Below are 24,171 nucleotides of genomic sequence, written 5' to 3'. Positions count from 1 at the left end.
GTTCTTCTGGTTATACTCTGACTCTGGTATTCCACATCCTTCCCTTATTTGGGTGTGGGAAGGGAGGGTGGGCCAAGAAGCCACAGGGATACTACAAAACATAGGCTACCAGATGAGTTCAACACCTGCTGAACCAAAAATGAAGAAGGAGAAGGAGAAGCAGAAAGGAAGGGAGGGAGTAATGAACAGAAAAAAGAAAAGAGGGCAAAAGAAAATAAAAGAAAGAAACCCACCTGCACTACCCCCATCCACTATTGTTACCTGGATTGGTTGCCTCTCAAGGTCCTACACAAATTAGCCAGTTATCCCCTCCTGGAATGAGCTCTCTACAGCAATGGTACTTAAATACCATTCTCATCAATCTGAGGGATTTTTCCCCAGCCTGAAGTAATATGAGAAAAATCAGGACAATGCAGTGAGTTTCCACAGAGTTATATTTATTCAATTTAAAGGTCTTTTATTATGGGTATATATATTTTTTTGGAGTGTTAAAATGTCCTTGTAACTATGGCAATAAAACTATGAAAATAGTTTTTTTTTAAAAGCTCTTTTCTGGCAAAATAAAACCCTGTGAGTCCCTCTTCCCCACCACCAATTTTTTTCTCACCAATCTATAACAGCCCTGTCCAATAAAAATATAATGAGAGCCATTGACTCAAATTTTCTAGTAGCCAAATTTTAAAAATAAACAGGTGAAACTAATTTTAGCATTTAACCCAGTATATCCAAAACATCATTTCAATGGGCTATCAGTATAAAACAATTACTGAGATACTTTGTATTCCTTTTTTTTTTTTTTACTAAGTCTTAGAAATTGTCAAGCAGGCTGAAAAGATTCAGCTGGAAGAAAAAAAACAAAATAAAAAAAAACAAAACAAGAAACTCACATAGCTCCAGACAGTTTAGTACTCACAGAGACAGCAAAAGCAAGATCAGCAATGGTATCCCTTCCCTGCCTCCCTCATCCCATAGGATGACACCTAAACAAAAGGGGCCTGAGGACATGCAGTGTGAATGGTGGGGCATCCTACTGCTGAGTGGCCTATTCCACACTGCAGCTAAGCAGTTTTATGGCCTTTACCCTGTACCCTTTGCGGGTGGTGTGGCAGGCCGAAAGTTCTATGCCTCATCCGAATGAGGGAGGCAGAGGAGAACCTCCCAGAAGCTTCCCTCAAGATAAGGAGGTGAGAGAGAAATGGTCTTGAAGTGACTTCTCATGAGAGGGCCTATCTTCCCGTGACCTGGGAGGACTGCAGGGCATTCTGCCAAGGCCTGGGGCAGCCTGCAGTAGAGCCTTGCCTATGTGGCCTGTGTTACTAGTGCAAGGTTGGCAGGGCCCCAGCCCAGAGCAGGTCCCCTACAGAAACCCGCTGCACGTCTCAGTGCGAGCTAGCTAAATGTCAAGGGCTCGAAGGCCACATGTGGCTGGTGGATACCACATTGGCCAGCGCAGGTTTGTAACATGCAAAAGTCAGAATCACGGGACTGTAGAAAAAGAAAACTTCACGAGGTATCGTGTGTGTGTGTGCTCGCGCGCACGTGTGTGTGCTGGGGTGAGGTGGGGAGTCAGGGCAGCAGTAAGCCTTGGGTAACTGGAGGGTAGTGGTGAAGTAATTACCCTGGGATACAGTGAGATGGGGCAATGGAGGGAATGGAAGTTCACTGCGGGTGAACGGATTTGCCCTCCTTGCCCCTTGGCTGTTGTCTTCCCTTCCTTCCTGACTCTTGGCAGCACAGTCATGGCGGCTCTTGGGCTGTAGGATTGGACAGAGGCTAAACTAGGGCTCTTCTACCTCTCTCACCTCTAGATGCCACCTGTGGCATATATGCCGCCCTCACTAGCCTCAGTCTCTCCAGCCATGTGCCCAGGATGCTTTCTGTTTCTGCTCCAGTCCCCTACCTTCCTTCAGCTGGAAAGGCCTGTCTTTTCCAACTTTGCTTCTTCCCCAACACCTTCTGCCTCTGATACTCAATTCCTTTCCCCCACTCTCCTCCTCATCTTTTAAAGCCTGGGTTTCTGAAAAAAAATTTTTTTTGAGAGAGACCGCGAGAGCACAGGGAAAATGGGGAGAGGGAGAATCCCAAGTAGGCTCCACACCCAGCACAGAACCTGATGCAGGGCTTAAGCCCATGACCCTGAGACCATGACCTGAGCTGAAACCAAGAGTCAGATGCCCAACCAGCTGAGCCACCCAGGTGTCCCTGAAAAAAAAATCATTTTTATATCATCCTTATTTTTAAGCTGTCCTCTAACTTCTCTACTAATCTTAACTTCATTTCATTTGCCCTTAAGATGTGTAGCCCCCTTGGTTCCACTTCTTCCCTGCATTTGCACTCAGCATTCCTTCCATCTTCCATTCTCTTCTATGGGGCCTGCCCATACATATTGACCTGCTCTTCACTGCCCCTGTCTTATTAACTTCAACTTGGAACGGGAGCACTAAAAATGGCACAGAAAACTTGGGAGTACATTTCCTAGAGCAGCACTGACTCCATCAACTGGGACCAGACCTGGGTCTAGCTGGACTACCTCCAGAAAACCCTCAGACGCCTCTTGGTCATAAACATTATCATCCTTGATTTCCAGATGAGAAAATAACAGAGGCTCTAAGAGGTATAGGGACTTGCCCAAGGTGAATGGCAGAGCCAGGATTCCAACCTTGCATGTTTATCAGTACAACGTAATGGAAATTTGATGCAAATATGGGAGCTGCCATTTTTTTAATCACTTCTCTATATGCTTTCTCAAAATCCCAGGGCTATGCGGTCAATAGGAGATGACTTGCTTAGTTCATTAGGAGTTATCCCAGGGGCTATTTCGAAGGATGCCCCAGTATGGACACCATCTTCTGTCATTTTCTAATGGTAGAGTTTTATTGCCTGTCTCTCTAGTTTCCTTTTGGGTAGGACTGCACTCATCATGGGAGCAGTTTAATAAAGTGACAGCAATCCATTTAAAATGAGAAATTCATTTATTGCTTAAAGAACACAGACCAGAAAACTTTTTAACAATACAGCAAACAAAAAAACCAAAAACAACCCACCCAGGGTTTTTAAGGGACTCTTCAGAGGCTTCACAGGCATCTGAGTTTTCCTAACCTCTTCTGGCAGCGGTTAGGATGAAGAGGCTCAGAATAGGGATAATAGCCCAGAATTTCATCTCTGCTCTAACTATTCTCTTAGCTGACAAATAATAACTAGACGCAATTCTAAAAATGCAACAGAACAAAGATAGCAGCAGCAAGAAATCATCCCTGAGCAGGAAAGCAGCTCCTATTACCTTAACAGAGACAGGATACAACCTAGCGTTAACTGCTGTGAGGTAGACACTTAATTCACTGTGGCAGTTCCTAGCCTTTGGTAGAAATGATTCGTTCTATGTTTTAGGAAATATTTAAAATTAACAGGGGAAGGGAACTGCAAACATATGCAAACCAGCTGGATGGCCTTCAGGCTAGACTATCTGTCTTTGGCAAGCATGGCTAAATCATTTGATGGCATCAGCAGAGCAGAAGCAATAGAAGCAATTCTCAAATTGGTAAAGAGAAGCCAAGTTCCATACTGAGTTGGGTTTTTAGGTCTACTACTGTTTTATATTCTGTCCCTTTCTCCACAACCCTAAACTTCAAATTTGACTAGCAGACAAAGGTTCAGATAAACAAATACAAATGACTCAACATAAGGCAATGAAAGGGACAGAAACACATACAATTCATCCAGTCTTCAGCAGTCTAGAGAGTGAATCCAAGGTTTATGTGCCAGGCTGAAGGCTCTCTCACTTCAAAAAATATTTCAGTTGTTCCTGTAGGGAAATGAGCTGAAAGGAGAGGTGGAAAAACATGAAAAATTCATCTGAAATCTTAAGTTCCATTACTTGATCTAGAATTTACTTGTAGGAACCCAAAAGAACTACTGTAACTTAGTGTTTATAAGGTTATCTTAGTCTTGCAATGTCCCAAAAAATGGTGCACGGTCAAAAATGCATGTACAATGCTGCATGCTGGGTTTCTTTCTTTTTTTTTTTTTTTTTTTGGTGCCAAACTTATAAAAGGAAGCTTTAACGTTGAATATGCTTAAAAATGAAATATGCTTGCTGTTAAGACTTTATGCTTCTGGAAAGAGTGTACAGAGGTATCACTGTAGCCTTATTTGAAGAGTCCAAAACTAAAGCAGCTGGGATAGCCTTTTGTCCCACTGAACATGCTGGCTCTTAAACCATGTCTTAGCTGCTGCTTCTTGCCATGTTATGAGACACTTAGAAACTGAGCCAGATATCTGACCAATAGGGAGCCTGATGATGTTCTTCTTGTTTTGATTCTTTCTAAGTCAGAAGTCCTGAGCAGTCTGTGGCATAGGATTTAATTTTTTTTTTCCCTTGAAATGGCAAAGTGACCAGTAACATTAAGAAAGGTGTACTATCTTTGGGACAAAGATAGTTTCTGAGTATTACTCAGTTTAGGTCACTCCATACCAGTGTAGATTTTCATTCTGTGAAATGAAAGGAATGGAACATTACAAAATGATTCTATGATGCACATCGTCTACCGAATGGCTAGAATTGCTTCCTATGGTAATTTAGAGGCTCTTTATGCCCAGATGATGACATGATTACAACCACTGACTATTCCAGTTCTTTCCCCTTTGTAGGCTCTTTCTCTCACCACCCCAGGTTCAGACTTCTTGCTAAACAGTCACCCTGGCTAACTCATCTATCCCCACAACTTCAGTGATCATTTCTCTGCATGAGCCAGCCTCTACTCTCCCATTTTCAAAAGTGCTTCCAACACACCATGCTTCCAGTTTAGCTCATCAACTTCTCCACCCTCCGCCCCCCATAATTCCCTTCCTGATGTCTTCTCTTAGAGGGATACCATTTTCCCTGTACTCAGGCTTTGGACTCCTCTGTGTTCTGCTTCTTGCCCTGTAAATCCAATCAATTGTTAAGCTCTGATTCCTTCTATCACTTGGAGCTTCCTATAATCTTTCTCCACTCTAATGTCATCTACTTGCTGCTGGCGGATAAGTCTTCCTGAGTTACTCCCCAGGTAGAAAACTTTGATGGCTTATTACGTCCTACACTGAAAGTCTCAACTCTAGCCTGTCCAGAGCACCTCTGAGCCACTCTGCTTTCTATACAGAACACCCTCCTTTCCCTATATTCTTATTAAAACCCTACCCACCTTTGAAGGCTCCAGCCAAACACCATTTCTCCATGGAGTCTCCCTAATCTCTATGGACAAAAGTGAGCCCGCATTCCTTTAAATTCCTGTCCCTTTCATGGATCTCTCCCCAGATGGAGGCAGAGACTGGGTTGTAAGCATTTTGTAGCTCCCTGCAGAGCCTAGCTTAAGGTAGGCACCCGTCTACACTGACAAAACGAGCTAACATAAAGGACTATGAGTGAATCGAGTTTATGGCTACATTTCTGTGTTGAAAATAGCACTTCTCCAATACTATTTACATGGATGAAAACAAAGATGTTTGGTGAGTGCTAAAGCAATTTGGCACTAATTTTTCACATGGTTGTTTATAAGCAGTGTTTGGTTAAGTGATCTGCTGAGGGGAAGGGAATATACGTAAGAATTCCCCTAGCCTTGCTGGTATGGGGAATGGGGATGAGGGATGTCTCTACCTTAACAGCCCCATGTTAAGCGCATCAGCATATGACCTCCAGTTCCTTTATAACTGTTATCCTCAATTTTTTAGGGCTTAAGTCAACATACATTTCCTGTACAGCTACTTGACCCTCACTCCCACATTACCCTCTTTTCCTTTCACTCTGATGACTCTCTTGTGGCTTTATTTATTTATTTAAAAGATTTTATTTATTATTTGACAGAGAAAGATACAGCGAGAGAGGGAACACAAGCAGGGGGAGTGGGAGAGAGAGAAGCAGGCTTCCCGCTGAGCAGGGAGCCCAATGCAGGGCTCAATCCCAGGACCCTGGGATCATGACCTGAGCCAAAGACAGATGCTTAACGACTGAGCCATCCAGGTGCCCCTCTCTTGTGGTTTTAAATAATACAGTTGTTCAAGTTAGAAGTCTGGCATGCATCCTTAACACTTCCTTCAACACCCACTAATTGACCCAAGTCCCATCAACTCTATTTTTAAAATACATTCTCTCATATATGAATGTTTGCGACAGCATTATTCATGATAGCTAAAACGGGGAAACCACCCAAATGTCCATCGATGGATGAATGGATAAACAAAACATGGTATGTATGGTATGGACACACACACACACACACACACACACACACACAACCATGGAATATTGGAATATTATCCACCCACAAAATGGAATAAACTACTGATACATGCCACGGCATGGATTAACTTTGAAAGCCTTATGCTAAGTGAAAGAAGCAGATACAAAAGACCACATATTATTTCCTTTTAGATAAAATAAGCAGAAAGTACTTTCATGGTTGCCTAGGTTTGGCAGGTGGGAAGAATCCAGAAGAAATGGGGAGTGACTGCTAATGAGTATAGGTTTTTTTCTGGGGTGATGAAAGTTGTGATCACCTCTTAAGAAACTGCCACACAGCCTCCTAAGTGGCCTCCCTGCTTCAACTCCTGCCCCCCTATAATCCATTCTCCCAATAATAATCAGAGTGATCTTTTAAAAAATTTGAATTAAATGTGACCCTCCTATTGTTTCTTGGCCTTTTGGCTAGGATCAAGTGTAAATGTGACTATCCCACTTAAAACTCTTCATGGGTTTCCCACTGCACTTAATACGAAAACCCATCCTCCTTCCTGTGGCCTGCAAAGGACCACACGCTATGGCCTCTGCCTACTTCTGCAACCTTATGTTAAGTCACTCTCTTCCTTGGTTTAAATACTCCAGAAGTCCTCCAAGAGGCCAAGTTCTTACCCAATGTGGGACCTGGCATATTCCCATGTGGGACCCACCCAAGAGGCTCTCCAGTCCCTCTACACCTGGGCTTATCCCATAGGTCAAAGCGGAAATATTGCTTCCTCAGAAAGGCCAATCATTTTAATTTAATTCCGTTTAAAGCACTACTCTTTTTATTCAAATATCACCATGGATTTTTTTTTTCTCCTTCACAGCATTTCTTCACAATTTGTACTTTTAGATTTGTATGCTATTTTTTTCACTACCAGTCTTCCATGTTAGACAGTCATCTCCACGAGGACAAGAACTATCTTATTCAACACTGTTTGTACATCTTATGCTTTTCACTTAATAGGCATTTGATATCTATTGAATGAGTGAATTTTCACAAAAACCTTACTCCAGCCTGCTACCTCTCATTTAGAAGATTTGGCCATTACTACTCCTGTGAAAGGAGCAGCCAGAAATGACACTGGGGGTAGGGTGGGTGAGTCTTTGTATCAAAGTTTCCTCGTTGATTGGAAAACACACTCACCTGCTCTTTTCTTTGCATTTCCTGTAATATAAGCTGCTCCAGCACAGACTGTAAATGATTCTGGAAAACAAATTGCATAAATGATGAATGCTGAGTCTTAAGGGAAAAGAGAACCAAGTGACACAAGGAGTTTGGCAAATAATTTGATAAGAAAACTCAGTTGAAACAAAAGAATACTCTTTTTAAAGGATTTAGAGTAAAAAAAACTGTACCCCCTAACTACAAAGCCATCTGATTTGCTTTTATAACCCTACCCACAGCACTTTTTTTTTCTTGCCCTAAAATAAATGGTTAGAATGCCTTCAGGTTAACTTTTTCTACTTTTAGCACAAATCCTTTGACTATGGTGAACTATTTAAAAAGCTGGCTTGGAATTTGATGCTGACTCACTGACTTCCCTGCACTAGGACAGAATATTACTATTCCTAACTAGTACTTCATACAACATCATAATAATACCATACAGCTGTATCTTCCAAAGCATGTCCACATCTATCATCTCACTTGGTTATTCTAAAGGACAACACTCTAAATAGGTATAGTTCTATGTCACACTGCTCCATTTTGATGACTACAGCTCTCCAAAAAATGAAATCTGGCAAGGAATTTTCCAGATGCTTCAGAATTTCCCTCACTAAAAAAAAGATGCAAATAAGGCCTAAACATACATTTTCCTTTGGTTGAAATGTGTATTAACAAAAATAAAGCAAGATATTTATTCTTGTTCAGGCATGCATCATAACATTTAAATATGAATTTAGTTAATTTTCTTTCACTGCAATGAATACATTTTGGTACAAACAATGGGATTCAATCTATGTCTTATACTTACTGTGGTCCCTGGCAAGTTACTTAACCTCTTTGGATTTTCAATTCCTTATCTATAAAATAGGACTAGAGACAATGCCTGTGTTTCAGGAATGTGAGGATGAAATGAGATGATACATGGAAAATAGTTATGCCTTTCACATGACAGCTGTTCAATATTGGTAATTACTATCTCAAGTTTCCTGGTCTCCTCCCAAAACTGCTTATGCAAGATGATCAAAATTACTCAGGTAAAAGGAATACGGTTATATTCTCTTAGGGGTTTCGAGGAGGTTGTTTAGGTGTGCAAATGAATAAGAATGCTGCATAGAGACAACATGAATAGAAACACAACAATGGGTTTTCGAAAGTAAGATATCAAGATATCTTTATCCCAGCCAACAGGAATTTACCTTGAGCGCCAGGTTTTCCACTTTCATTATGAGATTCCTCTGTCTTTGTGCTTTGCATCGAATCTCTTGGAGCTTTTTCTCCATGTAATGAATCTGCTTCTGAATATCCATAACTAACAGAGATAGACAGAAATTTTATCTAAACATAGCCTAAACTAGTGGACCGAGATCAAAATCAACTAAAACTCCACTACATATCTCAGCAATAACTTCTCAAACCTAGCCTTGCATCTAACATGTATTTACAGTCCATCTTCAGCACTGCTGCCCACTCTGTCCCACCCCTTTGGTTTTTCCTCTATAACTTACCTATTGAACTGGCTTCTTCCTTTGCCTCATACTGGCCAGATGCAAAGAACTTGGCCTGTAGCTCCCTTTCCAGATCCTCTTCATAATAATCTTCATCCTCTTCCTCAATTTTATACTCCTCATCATAGTCATCCTCTTCATCCTCATCCTCCTCATCCTCCTCCTCATCCTCCTTATTGTCATCATCCTCCTCCTCGTCATCGTCATCGTCGTCGTCATCATCATCATCATCATCATCACTGTTACTGCTAGAATCACTGAACACCTCCCGAAGCATACCATATCCTACTGGTTTTAAGGAAGAGGAAGATGAAAGTGTATGGATCTTCAAATGACTCCCAGTCTAGCTGAAATTATACTCCCTCCCCTCAAATTCACCAGACAACCAAAGACTTTAATAATTTTACTGAAGGAAGATTATTCCCTTCCTAGAACAATGATGGGAAATGCATAACACTAACATTCTTTCATGTATTCAATGATCAAGGCATTTAGAATACCAGGGATGGATGGGAGATTATAACACTGATCTAAGGGTGCCTGGGTGGCTCAGTGGATTAAAGCCTCTGCCTTCAGCTCAGGTCATGATCCCAGGGTCCTGGGATGGAACCCTGCATCGGGCTCTCTGCTCAGCAGGGAGCCTGCTTCCCCCTCTCTCTCTACCTGCCTCTCTGCCTACTTGTGATCTCTGTCTGCAAATAAATAAATAAAATCTTAAAAAAAAAAGAACACCAATCTAAAACCCCTGAAGTGCTGAGGGACCAATAAGAGGAAGAAGGGAAAAGGCCTCCTTTTTCTGTGATTGGCCTGTGAGTCTATGGAAACTGTCCTTTCACACAGTCAACACCTGCCCTCTCCGAAGTTCTTGTTTTGCCTTTATAAACATACCTGATGAGATATGATGCTGCTTATAGTCACTCATTCCTGGGGATAGTGCAAAGCCTGGGATAGAGCCCTGACTCTCTATTTCCTTGGTTTCATCTTCAGCAATGACTTCCCATCCTGAAAGTTGGATCAGTTAGGGAACAAGCAGAAATAAAGGAGTAGGCACAATTGAAAGGGAAGAGGCTCTCTGGCTGAAAATGCTATTTAATTTAGTCCAACTTTGGGCCATTTGTATCTGTATTCTAGTATGAAGAAGTACCTTATACTGAGTTACACAAGTAAATACATTTCTATCACGTGAATTTACTGTTCCTAGCTAGGAAGTAACATCTCCAAAATCTTAAGTTCTACACATGAAAATGTGCACACAAATAACAGAAATAAGGGCTTGTAAGCAAGTGCATATGGGGTGGAAGAGATTACACATAAAAGATTTAGTATAAAAGGATACGAGCACTGACAGCTTCAGCATCTGAACACAAGAGTCTTTTCACTTCCTTTTCCACATCAGGAGATTCAATGTACTGAACCAAAGTGGGAGAAGGGGGGATACCAGTAAGGTCGTTTAACACCCTGTGTTTTGCAGGAATGCTCTTTTCCTACATACAAATGAATTCAAATAATTAGGCTTCTTTAATATGCATGCAATCAAATTTCAACATTAAATCATTCTATTTACAAAGGAATCTTTGACTAGCATCTAGGTTTTTGTACAGTAAGCTTATCCACCCCCCCCAAAACAAATTACTTGAGACATTTAATTTTTTCAATCTGCAACTCTGTGTTAAAGACCTCTCTCAGAAGCACAACCTTTAGGTCTCATTTATTAACTATTTGCTCTGACACATATTGGCAAAGAACTACAATTCCTTATTTGTTATTTAGAAGTGATTTGGTCTAAAGATCCAAATTCCCAGAGTTCACTTCTCCACATCTTTATTATTAAAGATCTTCCTATAAAAACTGGGTCTTAGCTACATGTTCTCCCTTAAATCCAATTTTAGACAATTATCTCCACAGCAACCAATTCGTCATGCCACAAATAGAAATTAGAACTTTGAAAGGGAATAAGCAATTGCAAACAACTGCTGGTAAAAGTGAACCCTGGCTTCCAAGAAATGGGTTTTAAAGTAAGTACCAGAACAAAAAACAGATTAGAATACAGAGTCACTAGTCAAATTGTATCTTTTCCTCTAGGAGTTATCACACATTAAACAATGAATCCATTTTTAAGTGAATCAAATTCAGTCTCTGTGCATGGCAGTAGAAGTTAGAGATGAGAAGTCTGGCTTAAAAGTAACCTTTATGATTTCTTTGATTTGCTTGAAATAAGCAATGAAATAAAACACACTAAGGGTAAAAAATAAAGTTATATTATGATTGTTCTACCTCAGGAAAGCTGATTTCTTCAGTTTGTTTGAAATCGGTGAGCTACAAAATAAAACACAATAAACAATAAAGTTATATTATGATTGTTCTACTTCACTAAAGCTTAAAGAATTATAAAATCATTAACTTAGTTTTACATTCATTTAATAGGCACTCAAAAAATGCTGTTGACTGACAGTAGAAAAGCCAAGGCAACTGTGTTCATAGACTAAGATATTCAACTCAGTAAAGTTGTTAATTCTCCCCCAAATTGATCTATATATAGGGTTAATGCAATTCCTACCAAAATTCCAACAAAATTGTCTGTGGACACAGAAAACGTTTTCTAAACTTCAAACATACTCTAAAATTTATGTGGAAAGGTAAAGGCTCTGGAATGGCTAAAACAATCTTGACAATGAAAAACAAAGAACAATCTTCTTGACCTCAAGACTTACATAGCTACACTGTGATATGAGTAGAAGGATCAACATACAGATCAATGGAACAGAATAGGGAACCCAGAAACAGACACATACAAATATGCTCAAGGGATTCTGACAAGGTATAAAAGCAATACAGTGGAAGAAGGATAGACTTTTTAACAAATGGTGCAGGAGCAACTGGACATGCAAGATGCAAGAAAAAAAAATGAATATTGAACTAGGGATGTCTGGGTGGCTCAGCCAGGTAAGCACCTGCCTTCAGCTCAGGTCATGATCTAGGGCTCCTGCTCAGTGGGGAGTCTGCTTCTCTCTCTCTCTGTCCCTCTCCCCCTACTCGTTCTCTCAAACTCTTTCACTCGCTACCTCTCTCAAATAAATTATTAAAAAGTCTTCAGAAATTAGGTCAAAAATGGATTGCAGGCTTAAATGTAAAATGTAAAACTTTAGAAAAGAGGAAATAGGAGAACATCTTCAGGATCTGGGCTAGGCAAAGAGTACTTAAACTTGACACAAAGGGACGATCTTTAAAAGGAAAAGTTAATACTTTGGACTCAACCAAACAAAAAACTTTTACTCTTTGAAAGGCCCTGTGGGTAAGATGAAGAGACAAACTACAGAATAGGAGAACATATTTTCAAATTTCTACATATCTGACAAAATGCTAGTATTTGGAATATTAAAAGAACTCTTAAAACTCAATAATAAAAAATCCATTTAGAAAATGGGTAAAAGACATGAACAGACATTTCACTGAAGTGAAATATATGGGTGGCAAAAAAAATATGAGAAGGTGTCTGACACCATTAGCCATCAGAGAAAAGCAAACTCATACCACAATGAGATCACTACACACCTATCAGAATGGCTAAAATAAAAAATAGTGACAAACACCTAATTCTGGTTAGACTGTAGAGTAACTGGATCACAAGTATACTGCTGGTGGGATGTACAATGTTAAAGCCACTTTGGAAACCATATGGTAGTTTCTTAGAAAACTAAACATTCAAGGGGCATCTGGGTGGCTCAGTCAGTTAAGCATCTGACTCTTGGTTTCAGCTCAGGTTGCGATCTCATGGGTTGGGGGATCGAGCCCAGCATCAGGCTCCACGCTCAGTGAGGAGCATGCTTGAGTCTCTCCCTCTCCCTCTGCTCCTCTCCTCTCCACCTGCATGTGTTCTCTCTCTCTAATCAATAACTATTGAAAAAAAAAAAGATTCTCCCTCTCCATCTGCCCCTCCCCCTCTGAAAACAAAGCAAAACAAAACAAAACATTCAAGTACCACAGGACCCAGCGACTGCACTCCTAGGCATTTGTCCCAAGGATACCAATACTTATGTTCACACGAAAACCTGCTTGCGGCTTTATTTAGAATAGTAAAAAACTGAAAACAACACAGATGTCCGCCAATGAGTGAATAGTTTAACAAGCTGTGGTACAACCATATGATGGAATACTACTCAGCAATGACAGGAACAAACTATTGATATATGCAATGACTTACATGGATCTTAATGGAGTAATGTTTAGTGTGGGGAAAAGCCAGTATTAACTATTACTCATTGTATGAGTCCATCTATATGACATTCTGAAAATGACTACATTAAAGAGATGGAGAACATAACAGTGATTGCCAGGGGTTAGAGACTGAGGGAGTAGGGCTGGAGGGAGATGAGTGTGACTATAAAAGGGCAATGGGGTGCCTAGGTGGCTCAGTTGGTTGAGAGTGTGACTCTTGGTTTCAGCTCAGGTTGTGATCTCAGGGTCATGAGATCAAGCCCTGCGTCCGGCTCCACACTCAGTGGGGAGTCTGCTTGAAGATTCTCTCCCTCTGCCTCTTCTCCCATTCATTTATTCTCTCTGAAATAAGTAAATAAATCTTTAAATATTTTTTAAAGGGGCAAGATGAGGGATCCTTGTGGTAATGGAACTGCATAGTATTTTGACTTATAGGCGGATATATGAACATACACATGGGATAAAACTGCACAGAACTAAACACACACACACACGCACGTACATGTAAAACTGGAGAAATCTGAATAAGATTGGTGAATCATATAATATCAATTTCCTGTTTGTGATAACGTACTGTAGTTTTGCAAAGAGTTACAATGATGAGAACTGGATAAAGAGCACACGGTATCTCTCTTTTCTTTCTTTCACCTGCATGTGAACCTACAATTATTTCAAAATTAAAAGTTAATTGAAAAAAGAAAAAGCTGGGGTGCCTGGGTGGCTCAAGTGGGTTAAAGGCTCTGCCTTCGGCTCGGGTCATGATCCCAGGGTCCTGGGATTGAGCCCCACATTGGGCTCTCTGCTCAGCAAGGAGCCTGCTTCCTCCTCTCTCTCTCTCTCTGCCTACTTGTGATCTCTGTCAAATAAATAAATAAAATCTTAAAAAAAAGAAAAAAAGAAAAAGCCAAGCCACAATAATCCTGTAGCTTGTCCAAGGTTCTCCAAGTCTGAGGTAAGGTTAGGAATATAATGACAGTTCTCAATTCTCAGTTCTTTAAAACTAGATCCTGCAAATGAAAACTGAAAGCATTAGCAGGAGTTTCAAATTCATGACACATCCAGATCCCTAAATGATCAGGTCTGGTTTTTGTGCACTATAGAATCCCAGTTGCTACCACACAGTGCCTGGCATTTAGCTCACAATAAAACTTTATTGAACCTATAAAGGAATGAACAAATTAATCCCCAACTGACTGTGTCCCTTTCCTCCCCACTCATAATCCTCTTCCAATGCACCCAGTAGACACAGAAGTAGCATGCAACTAACCTTTTTTGTTGTTTTGCGGAACCTTTTCTTTCTGACATTCTTAAGTGGTGGAGTAACTAAAATAAATTCAACATGGTGAAATGTATATATGACTGTTGGTAGTCACACATCTATCTGAATTTGATAAAGAGAAAGGTCATGCTATAAGCTACTGGCTCATGACATGACCTGTTCCTTTAAGAGTGTCTAGATGCCTAACAAACCAAACACCTAAGTGTGGTAACAGGTCAGAAGTAATTAGGATTCAGCAGATAAATGTAGTCAGCCAGAATGAGCAAGGGGCTGGTGACTTACTGCCATGCTTCCAGACATATTTTTTCTGTCTCTCTTTTTCATTTTTCCTGATTACTTTAAGATCAGTAGAGGTAACTGGTTCTTCTGGAGAAGAGTGGAGATCACCATCAGCAGTGCACACAAGCATCTACATTTAACAAAGATAAAGAAGTTGACTATGACCCCAAATCTTGTGTTAGTAATGAATTGTGGTCATTCTTACTACCAGAAATCCGGGAGCATAGAAATAAGGAGAACGTTACTTGGCAATTCCAGAAAACCAAGTATTAATATACATCCATATTCATTCTCTCTGTCTGTCTCCACAGCATTGTATACAGATTCTGGGTTTTGTTTTTGTTTTTATTTGTTTGTTTTAGCTCAAATGCTTACCACTGCAGAGGAAATATGTTCTAAACAAATATATTTTAGCAGTTTGATTTAGAAGACAAACAAGAAATCAACAGTTAAGATAATGAAAAAGAACAAACATAAATCTACAAATTTCACAGCATCTTGCTTTAGCAGAAAGTTCAGAAGATCCCAGACCCTCATTTTTTTTTCAGATGAAATCATTATAAATGGCAAACATAAACCTTTATTAGCTAAAAGCTATCTGGATAAAATTAAGTAGTCAAAAATTATGGATCAAACACCAAATCAGAACATGACATTGTATTTCTGTACAATCGAGCTGGAATTAGAAACAATAAGCAGCCATTCACCAAGTGGGAAGAAGAACTGAAAGAAAGAGAAAAGTAGGGAGAAAGGGATTCCTTGAAGGATGTAAGAGCTAGTAGATGAGGAATACTCATCCATACCTGAGAAATATCTGCTGTTTTATAAAAAGTTTTTTTATCAAGAGTTTTCAGGCTTCCAATAACACATGGCAAATCAACCACCTTTGCAGCTAGTGAGACATCTTCTACATCAACAACTGCATGACGTCCATCAGCTGAAGAGAAGTAGGAAAAATTAAAGTTGACATCTTCCTAATGCATTCTTAAGCTTCCTAGAGTCTCAGTAATGAAGACTTACGTGGGACAGACTAGTCTTTCAGCAAAACCTACTATCATCATGCTAGAATTGTGTATGTAATTAGTAACTTCCCAGAGCAAAGAAGGCAGGGTAGATGTTTATGCTACTTGATCAAAAGTAGGTAAGTTTTTTTTCCTAATCCCTGTGAACTAAATGTGGATGAAGTGGTAAGTGTTTCCAGTCTCCTCCTGAAAGGCAAACTCCATTCAAACCCATTCATTTTGACACTATTAGAAGCACTCGCTTATGTCATCACACATGGGTATTTTCAAAGGGTCAAGTGAAGGAAGGTTTGATCCCAGAATGGTGCTAGTAAATCTGAAGTTATAATCTCTAGTTACCTTCACAAAGATATTATCCTTAACAATATCCATATACAGTAGGAATACATATATTCAAATGCTGACAACCCTGATTCCTGCACAGATGTCTCAAACATGAATGTCCTTTAACACAAGAAGATTCAAGTGAAATCTTCTAATAGTAAGTGAAGAAGAAAAATGCAGAATGATGTAGGATAGATTCTTTTTGTGTCTTTAATTCTTTAACTTTAGGGGTGCCTGGGTGGCTCAGTCATTAAGCGTTTGCCTTTGGCTCAGGTCATGATCCCAGGATCCTGGGATCAAGCTCTGCATCAGGCTCCCTGCCCAGCAGGAAGACCCTACTTCTCCCTCTTGCACTCACCCTGCCTGTGTTCCCTCTCTCTCTGTCTCCCTCTGTCAAATAAATTAAATCTTTAAAAAATAAATAAAGTAACTTTAAAGATACAGATGATTTAAATGTTTGTCTTGTGCATAAAAATTTTGTCTGTAAGGAAATACAAGGAGAAACAATTATTATTAGTTATCTTTGGCATTAACATTGGGGAACTGCAAAGGAGAGGTTCACTTTATTTTTTGAACTCTTCTGTTTTACACGAATTTTCTAACCATGAACTTGTATTACCTGTTTAAAAATGTTAATAAGGGCTACCTGAGTGATGGTATTATAGACCATTTAAAATTTTCTTCTTTATATACTTCTCTGTATTTAAAACACCTAATAAATATTTAACAGAGAGAAAGATATGTGATTTTTATAAACAAAGAACAGTATTCATTTGTCATTCCCCTGGACAGTCAGAAATCACAAAGCCTGTATATATGAGACAAACAGCAGTATACAAATCTCATAGTTGGCCCCCATGTTTTTCCTTATATACACTATAATAATTACCTCAAATTACATAATTTCTACTTCCTTTCCTCAATAAGAAGCTATGAAAGTGACTTAAGGCTTCTTAAGACTTCTTAGAGTCTATCAAGGCAGAGACCATATCCTTAGTATCTTGTATAGTGTCTGGCACATAGCAATCTCCTAATAAATTACTGTTCAATGTATGGCAAATGGATATTAACTACTTACAAGATAAGTCAATTTTGAGTTTATTCTTCATGGCAACACTTCTAGAATGTAGTATCTTCCTGACAGCAGATGCATGTTCCTAAAAAGAAGGGAGGTTGAAAAATCAGAAGGATGAATACTCTGCTTGGCAACTAATAGAGATATGTCACAGATAGTGCTCCCTTAAATAAAACCTTAAACCTCCCAAATGTTAAGAACAATGCCATGCACCATGGCATACCGTGCACTGGGTAAGGCAAGTTAGGATGAAGCTGACTCTGGTCTCAGTGTTGTTTCTTAGCTGCTACAGTTAGTGCCTTTTTCTAGCTCTACATTCCCGCCCTGCAGTTGTAGTTGCTAAGGAAAGGGTTAAGCTGCAGTTTACTGGGTATATTAGGTAGATCTAACTGGGAAAATACCTTTCTGAAACCCGTCTTTAATATAGCTTGCTTAGACTAAATACTACTTGAATGCAGGTATTAAAGGGAGAAGAGACCCTAACACAATGTTAAGATGAGCTTCAACAGCCTGGCATGCTGATGAATTTGAGGAAATAGTGTTGTTCCCCTTACTGCCCCTTTGGAGGTGACAGAAAGAATTTTAAAAGTCTTATCTCCGCTGTCCAGTGAACAGGCTGTTAGCACCTCTGGTAAGTGACTGAATCCCTCACTGTCACAGTCGTTTGCCAGGAAATCAGCCTACATGATAGGCAGCATGTACAGGATGAAAGAAATTCTGCTAAAAGAGTACACACTAGATAGGACTGTTAATAGAACGTGATTCCTGGGAATCAAATATTCTTAGTTTTTATAGCATACCTTAAATAGAAATGCCACAGAATCCAAGCAGAGCTAATACATATGCACTGAAGATATTTGGTCTGAGATACAAGGGTTTCTTACCGGAGGCAGACGCAATATAAACTGGTTCTCAAGTTCGTGAGGAGGTTCATCCTGGCTTTTACTCATCTCTTTGTTTTTGAGTTCATGAAAGCAAAAACAAAATCGACAGAAAGTGACCAAAAACTCATCTTGCTCGCTCTGCTGACCACTTCTGGTAGCACTGGTTACATTATACAAGATCTTGCCCATAACCCTCACTGGAATGATGTGTGCACAACTCTGAAGTATCTTACTTGACATAACTTGATCATTTCTAAAGTCACCTCATCTCCCCTTCAATATATGCAGACTTTCCAAGGAAAGCCCAAATTACATGATAACAAATGAAGTAATAGTTGTTATGAAACATGATTTTGTCTTCTTAATGATATCCTTAGACTGTTAGGTAAAAGACCACAATTCATCAACTCAGTGGTGGCTAATGAAGCAAATTACATGTCTCCACAGTGAAGAGGGCCAACCAAAGGCCAAAATCAACCAAAACCATGGGTGGAAATGTTCTATGATGAACAGCATAATTTTTAACATTTCATTCACTTTAACAAATTGGTAGAAATTAAGCCCATGGGAGAACAGGTAGCTTTTACAACTCTAAAGTCAGCATCAACAGCTCTGAGCTATCTTGGAAAAAAGTTAGGAGTCCAGTTCTTATGGCTAGGCCATCTATATGAGTACACTTAAATTCATGGAATAGACACTTTCTTGAAGGCTAATATAAAAGATCAGAAAACCCAATGAACCAATTCATTAGTAACATTTACTGTGTACATTCTATATGCCAGGTACTTCACTGTATTAGGTCTATTATTTCATTTAATCCTCACAACCACCACTTACTTGAAATACCCCTAAAAGTTATTTAAAGGAATCCTAAGATGGATCCCTTTATTAAAACAAACAAACAAACAACAACCTCCTGTAAAGTAAATAATCTCATCACCGTTCATCTTTATTTTTAATTTAACTTTCCATCTATTTGGGATATATCTGTAAGTGGCTTGCATGCTGGGTTTTAGGGCTCTAAGGACTTCTAAGGAAATTTTTCTCAAAAGGTGGAAAGAAAGCAATATACATATATGAAACCTGACAAGGTCTTCCTATGCTCTAAGGACATTATCCTATACACCAAGTTATAAAATCTTACACCTTAAGTAAGAGTAAAATCTCCAGTTAAATGCAGCTCCTAATACTCTGTAAACCATTTGAATCTCACTTAAAAGCATTGGAACCATTTTTTAAAACATATGCAAGTGAGCCTAAGACCGTATTATGGTGAAATCATTAACCAGTCCTTCAGAAACTACCAGAAAGGCATTAACCAGTCCTTCAGAAACTGACTTCAGAAACTACCAGAAAGGCATAGAAAGCAAAAAAGATGTCAGCAGTGGAAAAGGAGACACCCAAAATGAGAGAGAGATTATTTGCCATAGTCAATTCTTCTTTTCCTACTTATATAAAGATATATATATATATACACACACACGTATGTATGTATGTGTGTGTGTGTGTACACACACAGATACAGAAACTGAATGTGAACATAAGGAAAAAAGTTAATTAAATAAAATTCTTGGAGCTGGGCACACTGCCTAACAGAATGAAAAGTAGCAAATACAAGGTTGGGGCAGAAATACAGATTATTTTAAGAACTAGCTGCTAAGCAAGATTTTATCAGATCAGAAGTAACTTTTACATTTTTCAGAACTAAGACTAGGGCATTTTGTTCATTTCAATGCCTTTCAGGCAACTCCTCTCTTAAGAAATAAAGAATGTAAGAATCAAAACCATTTCAGGGGTGCCTGGGTGGCTCAGTCGTTAGGCACCTGCCTTTGGCTTGGGTCATGATCCCAGAATCCTGGGATCAAGCCCCATGCCGGGCTCCCAGCTCCGCGAGAAGCCTGTTTCACCCTCTCCTAGTCCCCCTGCTTGTGTTCCCTCTCTCACTGTGTCTCTCTCTGTCGAATACATAAATCTTAAAAAAAAATAAAATAAAAGCCAAAACTATTTCAGAGAAGGTGGACAACCCTAGCTGAAATGAGTTTTAATTAGTTGTAAAATTTGTTACCTTTTACCTTCATTTATGCAACAAACCGGGTGTATCGTATTTAAGAAAAGGCATCCATTTTTTTTTCAGACAAGCACTCTTTGATAAGTAATTAAACTAACAGCAGCGCTCTCCACCATTCACTCCCAGCTCCATCTCGTTTCAGCGCAATCAGAATTGGAATCAGAATTACAGCTAACTGGAGGGTGCCTAACAGCATGCTCCAGGCAGCACAAGTCAGCACACGCCTAAATGGGTATTTTCTCAAGTTCACAGCCTCTGGCAGTAGTTTGAAACCAATGACCACTCCATCCTTATCTCAGGGGCACTCAGCTTCCAAGGAAGAGTCCAGCTCCTAGGTTCTGATCCAATTTCCCTGGAAAACCTCCCGCGGGGCCCAGGGTCCCCAGCCTTCGCGCCTCGCCGTCCAGGCGGGTTGGGGAGGGAAGTGCGGCGCGCGGGAGCTAGGGGCTGACCCGGCGCGGGAACCCTCTGACAGCCGCGACTCACCCCGTGCTCCGCCGACCGCGCCAGGACCGGAAAAGCAGCGCGGGGGGAGCCCGCCTCTCTTCTCTCGGTGGGGGTGGGGGGCGGGTTCCGGCGAGTGCGTTAGTGGGCTCACGGTCAGCGGGCATGGAGGCCGGCTGCTGCCCGACGGCGTGGCTACAGGTAGGAGACGCGCGCACCGCCCTTCCCCGACTAGCCACGCCTCCTGGGCCGGGGCCCGACTGGACCCGCGGGTGGCGTCCAGTTCACCGCGTGCCTGGGCAAGGAGGCTTGAAAGGCGCTGAGCGTGGCGGGAAGCTTGCTGAGCAAAGCTTCCAAACAAATTCATTTTACAAAGCGGCGACCTTCGGGGCAGCCGGGGCAGTCTTAGCAGTACACTGCGATATTTGTAAAGGGGGCGGTTCATTCGGTTGCTCTTCAAAGCCATTAGGTTAGACCGGTTTGTTCCTCGGTGAGACGACCTCGCCTGGTGACAAATACGTCGCCGTGCAAAACCGTTAAATAACTAGAATCCGCGCCCAAACTACTCTAACATAATTAGCTGTTCTCTTCTCCTCAAGAGAGTCGCCGTTGTACCTCTTTCAGACCGGGATACAAGCAACACAGCTTATTTCTCCTAAAGTGAGTCTCCGTTCAAATAAACTTCTAACAGTTTTCTCCCAAAAAATAACCTTAACCTGTGAGGAAAAAAAAAAAATTAAGCCACTTACCTTTCCCTTCTGGTAAGTTTTCCTGAGGCGCTGTGGCGCCAGCCAGGGTGCCGCTGTCGGCATCAGCTTTGGTGACGTGGTCGGCAGCAGTTTGGGTGACTTGGTAGCTGGCATTTTCGGCGCCCTGGTCGCCAACAGTTTCACCCTCGTTGTCGACAGAAATTTTGGGATCTTTTGAGCCGGTTGCTTCCGATATTGAAACTGTTGGTGTTGAATCATTTTCTAACAGATCCGGAGGCTGTCCCTCAGGGTGCTCCATGGTCTACTCCTTGAGGTTGTAAAATGGCTTCCTTTTTAGTCATGTGACCTTGAAGGTTCCAGAACTTTCATAACATGATGTCAAAGGTATCCTCCTTAAAGACATAGGGATAATATAAAGAGACATTGCTGATGCCCGTTAAAGATGATAGCGATGAAATCTCTACTGCCTAATACATATCTAAACTTAATCGTAAGGAATAAACATTTTGGGAGGACTGATTATTGTACAGTCATTTCTTCTGGGTAAGATTTTCATTCAGTGAAGGCAAATTATCAGAGTTTCAGACCTAGACAAAATTGTTTTGGTCCCTTTTGGAATCCCTCCATATACTGATCTTTATATCAAGGGTTGAAATACAAAATAGACCAATGAAACTCATTTTTCATGTAGTGTAGTATATTCTTGAAGGCATTTATATCACAAAATAGTTCTTTAATAAGTCGAAGGGGGCGCCTGGGTGGTTCAGTAGGGTAGACAATTGCCTCAGGTCATGATCTTGGCGTCCTGTAATCCAGCGCCACCTAGGGCTCCCGCCCAGTGTGGAGTCTGCTTCTCCATGGGCCTGCTGCTTTCCCTGCTTGTGCGCACTCTCTGTCACCCCTCCCCAATCAAATAAATAAATAAAATCTAAAAAAAAAAATAATTCAAAGGAAAAATTCCTTTTTTGGTAACTAAAATAGCTGAGTAACTGTTTTGAACCATATAGCTAATGTGAATTATGTCATTAACTTTCCTTGTGATAGCTGCTAGAAACCTCAGAACCAATTTTACAAACTTACCTCGAACAACTATGAACTTTATTGGCATATGCCGATCTTTCTGTTATCTTAAATAACAATATTCTCTATGAATCCCCTAATTATTTTTACCTTGTGCAGTAACACTGAAAGCTGCTAAAAACTTTTATTATTATTATTATTATTTTTAAAAGGATTTTATTTGACAGAGAGAGATCACAAGTAGGCAGAGAGGCAGGCAGAGAGAGAGAGAGAGGGAGGGAGGAGGAAGCAGGCTCCCTGCCCAGCAGAGAGCCTGATGTGGGACTCAATCCTAGGACCCTGAGATCATGACCTGAGCTGAAGGCAGAGGCTTAACCCACTGAGCCACCCAGGCACCCCCTATTATTATTTTTTAAAGCAATCTCTACACTCATTGTGGGGTTCAAACTCAAGATCCTGATATCAAGAGTCTACCTTGGCAGAGGTAGACTGACTGAGCCAGCCAGGCACCCCTCAAAACTTTTTTTAAAAGAATCAGAGGGGCACCTGGGTGGCTCAGTCAGTTAAGTGGCTGCCTTGGGCTGAGGCCATGATTCCAGGGGCCTGGGATAGATAGTCCTATGTAGGGCTCCCCTCTCCATGGGGAGCCTGCTTCTCCCTCTCCCTCTGCCTTTTGCTCTGCCACAAGCTCCCCCTGGTTGTACTCTCTTTCTCTGTAAAATAAATAAATAAAATATTTTTAAAAGAGAGAGAGAGAATCAGAGAGGTGCCTGGCTGGCTCAGTCAGTAGAGTGTGTGACTCTTGATCTTGGAAGTCCTGAGTTCAGGCTGCACTTGGGTGTAGAGATCACTTTAAAAATATTAAAAGAGAGTCAGATATAAATAATAGATAAATAAAAATACTCTGACAGAATTGTTATGGGGAACATCCCTTTAGGTAGAGGAAGGGAACGTAGTAACTCCTCACGTATAAATTCAATCATCCAACAAATGTTAGTTGAAAATCTCACATGCCAGTCTTGATTTTAAATATTTATTAGATTCTTTTTTTTAAGATTTTATTTATTTATTTGACAGAGAGACCACAAGCAGGCAGAGAGGCAGGCAGAGAGAGGAAGGTAAGCAGGCTCCCTGCCAAGCAGAGAGCCCGATGCGGGGCTCGATCCCACATGACCTGAGCTGAAGGCAGAGGCTTTAACCCACTGAGCCACCCAGGTGCCCCTATTTATTAGATTCTTAAAATATGATAAGAGTTTTGTGGAAGGAAGCAAAAATTATCCTTAAGATACAGGCATACATATATGTAATTTTTCCTTTATTGCCAGATTTCCAGCCCCTTCTTAAGGAAGAAGGGGATGAAATGTGCAAGAAGGGAAAGAGCATGAAAATTGTGGTTTCTCTTGCTGGAAGAGAGCTGATCCAAGAAGTAGCATGATGTACAGATAAAAATCTGTCATATGCGTATTATCATATTGTCAAATACATATAGAATATATTTCCGGGCTCTGTTCTGTCATGTTGCTGTCTTTCTAATCAGTTCTTCTGGACCCCATCCTTTCCCCCAACTATGACTTTGATCAGTTTCATCATTGTAGCAAATATGCAGTTGCATGTATTCCTTCAACAGAAATGTACTGAGTTACATGCCAGAAACCATTCTAAGGTTAATAATAGCTAACATTCACTGAGCACTCATTAGATGCTGAACTCTTTGCTAAGCACTTTGTATGTATTATTTCATTTAACCTTCACAATTGCTCTTTGAGTTTGGTGTGACTATGATTCTGAGTTTTTTTTCCCCAGATAAGTAAACTGAGATTTGGAAAGGTTAATTAACTTGACCCATGTCACACATGCAGTAAATGGTGGAGCCAATATATAATTTAATCCCAGGTCCCTTGACTGTGTGGATGTCCACAAAG

General features: G+C 40.5%; 1 protein-coding gene across 2 annotated transcripts; it reads right to left on the bottom strand.

Annotated features, from left to right (window-relative positions):
• Window positions 1-3,205: 3,205 nt before the first annotated feature.
• Window positions 3,206-21,554, bottom strand: TAF7L (TATA-box binding protein associated factor 7 like). Of its 2 annotated transcripts, none has more exons than XM_032881823.1 (13): window positions 21,269-21,554; window positions 18,008-18,075; window positions 17,127-17,205; window positions 15,506-15,639; window positions 14,706-14,832; window positions 14,412-14,467; window positions 11,204-11,245; window positions 10,266-10,413; window positions 9,818-9,931; window positions 8,930-9,217; window positions 8,621-8,733; window positions 7,401-7,460; window positions 3,206-3,817 (listed from the first exon to the last, which is right to left on the bottom strand). In XM_032881823.1, exons 1-13 carry the CDS (start codon window positions 21,525-21,527, stop codon window positions 3,776-3,778), a joined length of 1,530 nt encoding a protein of 509 aa, XP_032737714.1. In that variant the 5' UTR covers window positions 21,528-21,554; the 3' UTR covers window positions 3,206-3,775. The 2 variants fall into 2 exon arrangements, with proteins under 2 accessions (XP_032737714.1, XP_032737715.1); XM_032881824.1 differs by having other exon boundaries at window positions 8,930-9,214.
• Between the last annotated feature and the right edge of the window lie 2,617 nt (window positions 21,555-24,171).

The sequence above is a fragment of the Lontra canadensis genome, unplaced genomic scaffold (assembly GCF_010015895.1).
Source record: "Lontra canadensis isolate GAN:19392208 unplaced genomic scaffold, GSC_riverotter_1.0 scaffold77, whole genome shotgun sequence".
Classification (NCBI taxonomy): Eukaryota; Metazoa; Chordata; class Mammalia; order Carnivora; family Mustelidae; genus Lontra; species Lontra canadensis.
This window is presented reverse-complemented; position numbering and strand designations above follow the sequence as displayed.

What these genes read in the sequence shown, in the direction of transcription:
- TAF7L (XM_032881823.1), bottom strand. Translation starts at nt 21,527, where the DNA reads ATGGAGCACCCTGAGGGACAGCCTCCGGATCTGTTAGAAAATGATTCA. An exon ending in TTATATTGCGTCTGCCTCCG is followed by an intron (nt 17,206 to 18,007) that starts GTAAGAAACCCT and finishes CCTTCTTTTTAG; the next exon opens with GAACATGCATCTGCTGTCAG. An exon ending in TGCTGAAGCTGTCAGTGCTC is followed by an intron (nt 9,932 to 10,265) that starts GTATCCTTTTAT and finishes TCCAACTTTCAG; the next exon opens with GATGGGAAGTCATTGCTGAA.